The sequence below is a fragment of the Tenrec ecaudatus genome, chromosome 11, assembly GCF_050624435.1.
Source record: "Tenrec ecaudatus isolate mTenEca1 chromosome 11, mTenEca1.hap1, whole genome shotgun sequence".
In the NCBI taxonomy this organism is placed as follows: domain Eukaryota; kingdom Metazoa; phylum Chordata; class Mammalia; order Afrosoricida; family Tenrecidae; genus Tenrec; species Tenrec ecaudatus.
This window is the reverse complement of record NC_134540.1, coordinates 103434378-103447018: the sequence shown is the minus strand read 5'-3', so window position 1 is coordinate 103447018 and position 12641 is coordinate 103434378. Positions and strand designations below refer to the sequence as shown.

At 43.1% G+C, this 12641-nt stretch overlaps 1 protein-coding gene across 2 annotated transcripts in view; it reads right to left on the bottom strand.

Annotated features, from left to right (window-relative positions):
- NALCN (sodium leak channel, non-selective) overlaps positions 1-12641 on the bottom strand; it is a 436823-nt gene that overhangs the window by 52016 nt on the left and 372166 nt on the right. For both annotated transcript variants that reach the window (XM_075562611.1, XM_075562612.1), the window contains 5 exons: positions 4093-4194; positions 3638-3707; positions 2051-2142; positions 1832-1954; positions 164-220 (listed from right to left, as the gene is read on the bottom strand). In XM_075562611.1, the coding sequence (XP_075418726.1) occupies positions 164-220; positions 1832-1954; positions 2051-2142; positions 3638-3707; positions 4093-4194 (444 nt within the window). The remainder of the gene's footprint in view (positions 1-163; positions 221-1831; positions 1955-2050; positions 2143-3637; positions 3708-4092; positions 4195-12641) is intronic.

The window sequence follows — 12641 nt, the reverse complement described above, 5'->3', positions numbered from 1 at the left end:
TCATGGCGACGGTGCTATGACAACTCACATCAATGTGATATAAAGCCCAACCACCTATTTCCTAGTAGTGTATCTAGCAGGAAAATAAAGAGGAGATTTCACAGCATAAAATAGTACATGAAAGCTGCAGATGTGCATGGAAAACTGAGTTTGCAATGCTTACTAAAGTTGATGGTACTTTGTATTTTTCACAGCTCCTGTGACTGGGTCGGTTTTAGACCTGTAAGAAAGAACAAGTATATAGCGAGTCTGCAAAATAGCAAGGTGTGTTCTAACATGATGGTTGAAACCTAAACCCATGGTTGTACAGTTGATTCCCAATCACTGGGGTCCTCGGGACAGAGTAGACTCAATTGATGCTTAAAGTTTCTGGAAGTAGACAGCTTCCTACTTCTATAGAAGAGCTGGTTAATTGAGTCCCTGACCTTGTAGGCTAATGTTTAATTCCCAGCATTACCAAATACCTCAATGACCTAAATTTTTCTTTGTGCTCTCCATAAATGTCCTATTATAAAATATATCTACATGTGGAAGGCAGAGAACTAGATGGAAGAAAAGGCAAAAGAGTTAACAGTTGATTCTTCAACAATGCAGATGGACGCTCCCCAAATGTGCAACACCATTGGATAATTTCTGATGTGGAGATCGCAACATTAATTGTTGCCTTTCGTTTAAAAATCATCTGAAGTTTTTACCTTATTAGTTCAAGAATATCTCTCACAGTCATTTAATTAAATGCTCCCTAATAAATAGAATTCTTCACTCTGTATTTAATGACATGGAATTTTGTGACCTAATTTATATGGACTTTTGTAGCCTGGGGACTTAGAACCTTTAGTTTAAAGAAATCCATGACCAGTCTTCAGGGGAGCTTCTGACAGTTGTCCAGAGCGTCCTTGCAATGACAACAAAATTGTTGTCAATTGTGCTCAACATCAGCTGCATTACTGCCAGGAGAAGAAACCCACCACACCCAATGGAGTGGAGGATTGGCGATTCCGTGTTAACATGAAGGCAGCCGACACCGTTCAAGTGAGAATTGGGCTCCATTAGTTTCCAATGGATGTTTTCAGAGACAGGTTGCCAGGCCTTTTTTCTGAGGTGCCTCGCAGTGGAGTTGAACTTCCAACCTTTGGTTAGCAGTCACAGGTATTGGTTGTTCATAGCACTCACAGACCCCCCAACACAGACCTCTCCTGGTCTACCATAGTCATAGCATTTTAGGCATTTCTGCCTTTTTTGGTAAAGACAGAAACGGGAGAGTGGGCTTTCTTTCCTTAACCACTGAAAGTAAAAGCACTAACTAACTCTTGCGACTTGACATTATGCTAGTATGAAACAAATGGGTCAGACAGACAGTACCCTCTGGAAGAGAAGACAGGCGGGCCTTCCACATGCAGTTGAAGGGTGGTGTAAGAGGCCACTTATGGAGGACCAAGCCCACCCTCCCTGCTATTGAGAGGCTGCTGGCTCACGGGGAGTGGTAGGGAGTTGAGCAATTTGGTGGCCCTGTGGGTTCACCTGACCATTGCAAGGTCATTTCAGAGTGCTTTGTTTTCGAATTCCCAGCAGAAAAAGATGGTCTGAATGGAAAAATAGAATACGGAATTAATAAACATAAGGGCCCCAAAAATAGAATCAACGAGGAAGAGGGAGGCCGAGGGCTGCGAAATTCGACTTTTCTATAAATGTTAATTACTTGCTACCTTTATTCTCCACCTGGTCAGCAGGGAGTCAAGGAGGAGCCAGCCTCATGATTAATTAGCGTGTGGTTTTCTTTGGGACCCCATTAGGACCCCACGCTCCTTCCCCTGCTGGGAGGGGCACTTACGCGTTGAAGCGCGCTCGGACCACCACCCGGCAGAAGTTCCTGAACCTGTGCTCGCGGCCCACGATGAACAGGGGCTTGTCGAAGTAGGGGTGGTTCTCACGCAGCTCCTCTTCTTGCACTTTCCTGGGGGGGGGGGGGATTGAGGGGAGGGGGGAGTCAGGCTGCAAGAAAGCTTGCGATCCCGCACGGAGAGCCAGGGACTCCCGAGGCCGCCTGTACCTTTTCATTTCTGCTTGTTCCTTTTTCTCCTGGATCATCTTGATCTCGCTGTCTTCTCTTTGGGCGTTCCGGTACCTCACTGTGTTGGAGTGCTAGAAATCAAGGTATAGGAGGACGTATGGCAGCGGGTGCCTTTTGTTTTTGAGAAAGCCACAGAAGGGGCATTTGCTAAATGAGAAAGTCCCTGTCTTCAGTCTTGTAGAGTGTAATGGCTGCCATCACCGTAGCAAGAGCATTTCAAACAAACAAACAAGAAAACAACAACTGTGGCTATAGGTATACAACATAGCAAACACCTACTGAGTTAACCATTTTTCCACGCCGAGGGGGATTCTGACTCACAGCGACCCTATATTCACTTGATGTCTCAAAGCACCCCGGTGGGTTCAAGGGTTGTGTTTTACACTGGTCAGCAGTCCAGGGGCACCCGTAGCTCCTCAGTAGAGAAAAATAAGAGCAGTAAGTGAAATTTCTCCTGCAGAGCAGCTGGTGGGTTGGAACTGCCGACCTTGTGGTTAGCAGCGCAGAATCATCAATCTTTACACCTCCGGGCCTCTTTGAGACTTTAAGCGAATTAAGATATAACCCCAAATGCACTGCCATTGAGTCAATTCCACCTCGCCGTGGCTGTATTTAGGGCTTCTGAGACTATACATGCTGCTAGGAGCAGACAGTCTCAACTTTTTCCTGAGTCACTACTGTGGGGTTTGAATAGCCAACCTTGTGGGTAGCATGTCAGAACTTATCCCAGAATGCCACCAGGGTACTTTATATAAATAGATATAAACATAACTTTTCAGAGCCGTGCTGTAATCTGGTTCAGAAATAATGCATTGAAGAAAACTGCTTTGGACACGTCCTGGTTCTCTGAATTTTTGACTAACAGTTTTCTCCATGAAATTCTACAGGCTCTCAAATTTCAAGTGGAAGGCATGTGTTCCTTCTGATCACTATCTTATGTTGACTGTGGTAGCCAAACGGAAAGAAAATTGGGTAATAGTGATATGAGATGTCCTCACTCCTCAGTTGGACCACTCTAAATTTACTTGAAACATTTTATGGTTGACTTCATCTGAAACAGTAATTTATACAAATTGAAAGAAGAGATCATACACTATGACTCTTAGAAATAAGGTAGTTGATTAAAAATCATAACAGCCCCCAACATTGCTAGCTCTTCCTTGCCAGGGCTCCTTCCTCAAAGGCCCTTTTTGGCACTGAACTTTCAAAACTCTGCGTATTTAGGCAAGTCGTCCAGATTTAATTTAAGAATTATTTAATCAGAGCCTCACAGATGCTCCTGAAGGAGCCCTCGTGGCAGAGTGGGTTAATCACGGGCTTGCTAACCACAAAGCCAGCAGTTCATATCCACCAAACAGCCCCTCATGGGAGGAGCATGAGGTTGTCTGCGTTCGTAAAAGATTTATAGCTTTAGAAATTCTAGTGAATACTATGCCTCTGTTTCCTGAGACTAAGAAGAGCTGATGATGTGAGAGAAAGGCCCAGGAACTGGGATTGTCGAAGCAGGCATTTAAATACATTTTCACAATCACACCTCCCGAATCCAAAACAGTACTTATAACTTACATCTTGAGTCAGAGTTTCAAGAGATTTCCCCCTGCTGATCCTCTGGCTGTTAGACCCGTGTCTTAATGACCTAAAGCAAGCAGAACCAATTGGTAAACACATCTCCCCATCGAGCTTTCACTTTTAGGGAGTGACCATTATAAAAACCGAACGCAATACGGTTTCTGATCTAGCGTGGATAATGCTGCTTTCCTCTTCCACAAGGCAAGCTCGGCTCTATGTAAGTGCCTTGACTCTGTCGAACGCAATTAAGAGCCATTTCCTCTGATTTTAAAAGCCAGCACTTGGCCATACTGAATCTGATTTGGGGCTGCATTACATTTCCAATAACAAATACAGAATCGGACTTTCGTCCTCCCGGTGTGCTCCCAGGGCTGGAAGTCCTGAGCTTTGTACAGTGACTGCTTCTTGTTGAATTCCTTGCCTGGGTTCCTTGGTCGCCCTGGTGTCTTTACCTGCGCTCTTGGCGGATATGATGCTGCACACTGAGAATCGACCTTTCCTTTGCTGGTTGCCCCTCAAAGGATCCGCTCAGCATGCGCTGCCGAGTGCAAGCCCTAGGAAAATACCAAAAAAAAGAGCCCCAGATAAGTCAGTGAAGGGCTTGTACACCGGGGATGAATAATACAGAACACATTACTCTGATTATTGTTAAGAAAGTACTGAGTGATTAACACACACACACACACACAGTAAACTGCACATAACCTTAAAGGGAAGCTTAAGCTCTGTGTTAAGAGTACATTCAAAATGAAACTGTCACAGCTGTGAAGAGGTGCTACAAAACAACAAACAAACAAAAGCAAAACAGAGACCCTCCGACCCTCGCCAAAAGGAGGCCTGCCATCAGGATTCTGGAGGTGGTAAGGCAGGTAGTCACGATGCTGATTTTTTAATATATAGATTGTGAGGTAGCTAATAAGAGTCCTTAGGGGGATTTGTCCTCGCAGCTCCTTCGATAATCTGTGTTTCCAAGGAGACTTTGCAGAACTTTAGAATCAATAGAAAAGCAGTTAGTAGAGGGGAGAGTAGTGGTAAAAGAAGCCACACAGCTGCAATTAATGCATAAGAAAACTTCTGTTAAAAGCCAGTGGATTATTGGCAACAAGTTACTACTTTCGTTGTATTCACAAAACCTAGAAGACTTAAAAAAAAAAAAGTTCTGAGGAGGAGGGGGAAAAAATGGCAACCGGATAGGACTCATCCCTCCGGAGCTCCTGCTGCCAGACCAGAAAATTGGGAGGTAAGGCAAAGGAAATGGGGAGGTTGAGTCCTGAAATTAGAACTAGGGTACCAGGTCTCTCCTGAACCCCTTTTTTGCATGGGATTTACACTCACAAAGCAAACCAAGAATGCTCTTCAGTGCTCTAGCTTTGGAGAGCCCCAGGGCGCCGGCTGTGCCCTTGCCAGGAGCAGAGATTTCTGCAGGCAGACCCAGAGAGGACACAGAATCCCAGACACGAGGGGAACCCCACACAGGAGCTCTCTGCCTGGTTGGCTGAGTAGAAGAAAAAGTAGATTATTACCTCAGGTAGATCACGGTGCGGGAGAAAATAGGTGGAAAGTCAGGAATCCAGAGAGTGAATTTAGTTCCAATTGGCCAAGAAGGAAACCCCCCTGATAAACTGGATCTCCATCTCTGGGGGTCAGACTGACAGTTCCCAAATCGGAGCACATCATGAGCATAATTTTTTAAAAAGAGGGTGAAATATATATTATCGGTTTAAAACTCATACCCAAGTCTGGTTGCTCAACTCCAAGGAACACACAGGCGGAGGGCCTTAAACATAAATCAGCATAAGCAGTAACCTAGCTAAGGAACTCAGCTACAGGGTCTGGCAGCTTTTAGCATAACAAAGACCCGCTGTAGCAAGTGTCAGCTTTAAACAGCACTGAGCTGCAGCCCAGTGACTGTGAGAGACAATTTCACTTGATTTTATTCTAGCTGGCCAGGGGATTAAAAAAACAAAATCCTCTAATGAAGTAAGCACCAGCAGACTAGATAGGACAATAAGCCCAGCTTCCCTCTCAGTGATTCTACACATAGCTGGGGAGGCCCTGCCTGTCCTAGGGTCCTAGACGGGGCTGTGGGAACACCCCAGTGTTCTCTTCCTCTCCCCTGCTGCAGTGCTACAGACAGCAGAAGGCAGGTACACCAGCGAACTCCAGCACCCAAGTGACCCCTGGCCATGGGTGCAATCTTGCTTTTGAAGTCATCCCACACAGCATCTGTGGAACCCTACACCAAATGGGTACACCACCATGCTACCTTGAGGAAGAGTTGGAACTTCTCCAGCCACACAGACAGGTGACCAAGTCTCAGTTATCTCCTTACCTACTACTCTATTTCTTCTCACTTTATTCAGTAGCCCTTCTATTTTTCCCACTGCACTCAGTCTCAACGAGCTCAGGTTTGTGTTGGTGTTTTATTTTCTCTTTCTTCTTTTTCCCTACCCCCCCCCCCTTTTAGCCTCTTTCTCCTCTTCTCTCCCACTCTCTCCTATCATATGCCACTACTGGCTTCCAGGTCACTACCCTCCGATTAGGGCAAATCAACCCAAATAGCAGGAGGAACTCCATCCTGCCCTCCGTGGGAGTGCTGTACACCACACAAGGCAGCTGGGAAAAACATCTACACCATGCTGTGCTGCTGAGGAAACCTCCGTCAGACCTCTAAGGTGATCTTGTCAACTAGGGCAATGCTGCCCAGCACCACTGGGTCCCTGCATTAAAAGGGCACACCAACCTGCCGTTTTGGGGCAGGGTCTAAACCCCTCTGGCCCCACATCTAAGCAATCAGGGATCAGCTATCTCTTTATTCTTTATTTCCTCCTTCTCTCTCCCCTCCCTGTTTACCATCACAGCCAATCTTAGTGAACTCAGTTGGGGTTTTTCACCTTCTTTCTCTTTATTCTCTTTTTCTTTCTTTCCTCTTTCTGCTTTTGTTCTCTTTGCTCTCTCTCTGCTTGTATGATGATCTCTGCTTCCTCTAATTCCTTTCACATGCCACTTCTGGTTCCCAGACCCTACACTCAGCCTAGGACAACCCTGTCCTCCCAGTGGGCAGCCTGACCCCTAAGACAGTGCTGCACACATGACGAGTCAGTGCTACACACAGCACAGCACAGGGTCAGCTGTTTCTTTAACTGTTTTTAAAATTCTCTCTCCTCCTTCCTTTTCTCTCTTTTTTCTTTCATTGCGTTCCTCTTACACATTTTATTCTTTTCTCCTCTCCTTCAAGCTCCTCTCTATTTCCTACCGCAGCCTCAACAGATTTAGTTGTGTTCTTTTCTTTCTTTCTTTCTTTTACTGTTTTCACCTTTGTTTACTCTGTGAATTTTAGTTGTGTGTGGGTGAGTGGGTGTCAGTTTGCTTGGCATTATTGCCCCAGTCCGTGTCTTCCTCTGTCTCTCTTTTCCTCTCCTTTCACTCTATTTCCTGTCACAAGATGCTAGCGGCCTCCAAGCCACTCCCCTCTGCCTAGGGTAACTCTTAAGGTACAACTGGGGGAGCTACCACTCGCATTTATTGGCTTGGAAACCAGCTGGGGAATTCATGCCGGTCCTTTTCCACACACCAAGCAGCAGGGGGTTCTCCCCTACAAAAAGTGGGGGCATCCTCAGCCTAAATCCTGAGGCCCTGCAAGTGACTGGGAGAAACACCTGACCACCTCCACATTACGGCGAGAACATCCACCCAACCTCCAAGGCGATCTCTCTGCCTATGGTAATTCCCCTGCTAGCTATAGAGCTCTAAACCAAGGAGGATATACCTGTACGCCCTCCTCAGCACTACAGTTGCAGAGAAAATACCACAGGCCAGCTGAGATGCTCCAAGAACTGTGAAGCATACTTAGATATAGGCCAGGGAAGTGACACCCTCGTGGGCCCACAGCAACCTGACCAGTGTCACATGAGAGGAATATCCAACACACATTCCAAGTAACATAATTCTGGACAGCTAGGATAAGAGTGAAACCACAGGAAGATATAGAAATAGCCTGACCCCTCAAAACAGCTACCGGAAGGTAGTTCATAGAAGTACTCATACAAAACTCCCAAGAGCCCAGGGTTCTTCTACTCAGGAAGATGGCCCCAGGCTTCTCTAAAACAACATGTGAACAACAACCAGTCCTAACAGCTTCAAAGAAAAAGCATGAGAAACAGAAGACAATGCTGGAAGAAGTCATGAACCTAATGATGGGCATAGAAGAAGCAAATATTGACCTGCCACAAAAAGAAATTTTCAAAATGCTGCTTGAAGTCATAAAGGATATGAGGGAAGCAATGAAGAAAAAAGATGAAATGAAAGAGGAGATAAAAGCAATGCACCAAAGGGAAATGCAAGAATTAAGGGATGAAATAACAAAATCCAGTGACAAATTGACCGACCTTGTGAATAGGCTTGAAGAGGCAGAGAATCGCACCAGTAACCTAGAGGATAACCAAGCAGACCTCAGCAAATGGGAAAAGCAGTCAAATAAGACAATCAAAGAAGCTGAAGAAAACTTGAGAGCTATGTCTGATGCTATGAAAATAAACGATATTAGAATAATTGGACTACCAGGAAAAGACACAGCAAAGAAGTCAACAGCAAAAATAGCAAGGGAATTCTTAGAGGAAAACTTCCCTTGCTTAATAAATGAAAATCAGGCAACCATACAAGAGTCTCACAGCACACCAGCCAGACCGAATTCCAAGAAGAAGTCACCAAGACATAATTGTCAAACTATCCAACTATGAGGAAAAGGAGATCATAAAAGCAGCTAGGGAAGAGCAAACAGTCACTTATAAGGGTACCCCAATAAGAGTATATTCAGATCTATCAGCGGAAACGATGAAGAAGAGGAGGGAATGGAGTAACATTCCAAAAATTGAAGGAAAGCAACGCAAACCCAAGAATACTTTACCCAGTCAAATTACTGATAGAAGGAGAATTAAGACGATTCCCAGACAGAGACAACCTCAAAGAATACATAAAAAGACACCCAGCACTACCAAAAATCCTTGCTGATCCACTATGGGCAGAAGATCAACACTTTCCGAGGGCAAATAAGAGACCATCACATAGAACAGCTCCACCCATAGAGGGACAAAGAGGAACCAGCCCCCAGGATAGCATCAGTTGAATAGTGGAAGAAGGCAAACATAAATCATACACACAAAACAAGCCGATAAGATAGGTAGATAGGAAAATATCCACCACAAAAGGTACAAGGTGACATCACAGAGTCCACAGATAGAATAACACTGAATATCAATGGCATGAACTCAGGCATTAAAAGGCAGAGGCTAACAGACTGGCTCATAAATCATAACCCACTGATCTGCTGCCTCCAGGAGACTCATCACAAGATTACAGACACAAACAGGTTGAGAATTAAAGGCTGGAGAAGAATATACCAAGCGTATGGTAATGCAAAAAAAAAGCAGGGGTAGTGATCTTAATATCTGACCAAATTGACCTCAAGATACATGCCATAAAGAGACAAAGAGGGGCCCTATATAATGCTTAAGGGAACAATAGACCAAGAACCAGTGAGCATAATAAACATATATGCACCTAACTAGAGACCTGCGGAATTTATAAATCAAACACTCCAAAAGGTGAAAAAAGAGATCCGTCTCAACAATTATAGTTGATAACTTTAATACACCACACTCTGAAAAAGACAGATCATTGGGAAAGAAACTCAACAAGGATGCTACAGATCTCAATAGCACAATTGGATGACTTGACTTGATAGATATTTTCAGAACTTTCCACCCACGTGGAAAAAAATTCACATTCTTTTCAAGTCCACATGGCACATATTTGAAAATGGGCCACATGCTGGGACACAAGACGAACTTGAGTAAATTCAAGCACATAGAGATTATACAGCCATCTCTCTCAGATCATTGTGCCATAAAGCTGGAAATTAACAGAAGGATAGTGAAGAAAACAAGGGCAAACAATTGGAGGATGAACAATTTCCATTGCAAAAGCAGTGGATATTTACCCAGATCAGAGATGAAATCAGGAAGTTTCTGGAAACCAATGAGAACAAAAATACAACATACCCAAACCTGTGGGATACAGCAGAGGTATTTATAAGAGGAAGGCTGATAGGAATAAATACACACATTAGAAAAGAAGAGAGACTCATGAATGATATACTGACACAAAACTTACACCAATTAGAGCACAGTCAACAGAATAACCCTACTAAAAGCAAGAAGATAGATATAATAAAACTCAGAGCCGAGACACAGGAGAGGGAACACAAGAAAATTATAGAAAATTAATGCCGCTAAAAGTTGGTTCTTTGAAAGAATTAACAGAATTGATAGACCTCTGGCAAACCTAACCAGAGAAAGGAAGGAACAAACGGCATTTGCAAGGATGAGGGATGAAACAGGGGACATTACAACGGATCATAATGAAATCAAAAGAATAATTACACAATACAATGAAGGTCTATATTCTAACGAATTCAACAATTTGGAAGACCTGGATAAATATTTGGAAACACAATCCCTCCCTAGACTATGCCAGATGGATATCCACAACTTCAACAGACCCATAGCAAAGGAAGAAATAGACAAGGTAATCAAGAGATCACCAACAAAAAAATCCCTGGGTCAGATGGCTTCACATGAGAATTCCACAAAGCATTCAGGGAAGAAGTGACACCAATCCTATACAAACTCTTCCAGAACACAGTAAAAGATGGAAAGCTCCCAAACTCTTTTTACTAAGCTAGTATAACTTTGATACCTAAAGCGGGAAAAGATGCCACAAGAATCAAGACCTATAGACCAATATCCCTAATGAACATCAATGCAAAAATCCTTAAAATACTGGCCAATAGAATACAAAAGCATATTAAAAAAATAATTCACCACGACCAAGTGGGACCCATACTAGGGATGCAGGGATGGTTCAACATACGAAAGTCCATTAGCATTATTCACCACATTGGCAGGAAAAATAAGAAACACATGATAATATCAATAGATATGGAAAAATAATTTGACAACATCCAACACACATTCCTGTTTAAGACAATTAAGAAGATAGGAATAGAAGGAAAATTCCTCAATATTATACAAGCCATATTTGAGAAACCAACAGCTAATGTGGTAGTTAATGGAGAAAAGACTAAAACAATTCCACTGAAAAGGGGGACCAGACAAGGATGCCCCTTGTCCCCACTCCTATTTAACACTGTACTGGAGGTCCTACCTAACAACATAAGACAAAGGAAAGATATTAAAGGTATTCAACTGGGAAAGGAAGAGGTGAAATTATCATTATTCACAGACGATAAAATTCTATATATTGAAGATCCTTTAAACTCCACAAGCGGAGTGTTGAAAGCATTAGAGGAATATGACAGAGTGGCAGGATTCAAAATCAACAAACAGAAGTCTATTGGACTGCTCTACACATCAGACAAGATCACAGAAGAGACGATTAAAAAGGTAGTACCCTTTAAAATAGCCAAGCACAAATTGAAATACCTAGAGATATATCTGACTAAAAAAACCCCAAAAGATTTGTGTGAGGAAAACTATAAAACACCACTTCAAGAAATCAAGAGTGACCTCAACAAATGGAAGAATATCCCATGTTCCTGGATTGGCAGACTGAATATAGTAGATGCCCAAGGCACTATATAATTTCAATGCTATCCCTATATGAATACCACCATACTTCTTCAAATAATTAGAAAAACAGATTACCAACTTCATATGGAGAGAGAAGGAGCCCAGAATTAGCAAAGAACTCCTCAAGAAGAACAAAGTGTGAGGGCTTGCTCTATCTGATTTTAGCACATACTATACAGCCACAGTAGTCAAGAAAGTGTGGTACTGGTATAATGACAGACATTCAGACCAATGGAAAAGAACTGAAGACCCAGAAATAAAAACATCAGCATACAGGCAACTGATCTTTGATAAGGGCCCCAAAAATATTAAAAGGGAAGCAGATGCCATCTTCAATAAATGGTGCTAGAAAAAAATGAATATCTACCTACAGAGAAATGAAGCAAGACCCTTACCTCACTCCATGCACAAGAATAAACTCAAGGTGGATCACAGACCTTGAGATAAAACCCCAAACAATTAGGGTCATTAATGAGGGAATTGGGACAAACCTGAGAACCTTGACCCAGGGAATACATAGGCTATCAGAAATAGGGTAGGATATAAAAACAGAGGAGTCACAAATAGACAAGTGGGATATACTGAAGGTAAGACACTCGAAAGAATTCACTAAGAGGGTAATAAGAGAATCCACTGACTGGGAAAACATCTTTAGCAATGACACATCAGACAGAGGCCTTATTACTAAAATCTACAATACTTTTCAAGCTTACAATAAGAGAAAAACTAAGTGTCCACTGAGGAGGTGGGCAAAGGACCTGAACAGATGTTTCACAGAGTCTGAAATCCGAATGGCCAATAAACATATGAGAAAATGTTCTGATCATTAGCCATAAGAGAAATGCAAATCAAAACAACTATGAGATACCACCTAACACTCTCAAAGATAGCCTAATTCAAAAAATCAGAAAGCAACAAGTGTTGGAGGGGCTGTGGGGAGACAGGAACTCTCATCCTCTGCTGGTGGACCTGTAGGTATTTACAGCCACTATGGAAATCGATTTGGCGATTTCTCAAACAGATGGAAATTGAGTTACCATACGACCCAGCAATCCCCCTACTGGGCATATACCCAGAAGAGGCAAGAAACAAACCAAGCCCAGACATGTGTGCTCCAATGTTCATTGCAGCACAGTTCACATTCGCAAGGAGTTGGGAAAAAAAACAAATTCCCATCAACAGACGAATGGATTAAAAAACTGTGGTACATACATACAATGGAGTACTATGTATTGCTAAAAAGCAGTGATGAACGCATGAAGCATATTGACGCATGGGGAGAACTGGAGGAAATTATGCTAAGTGAAGTAAGCCAAGCACAAAAGGACAAGTATAATACGAGTCCACTGAGG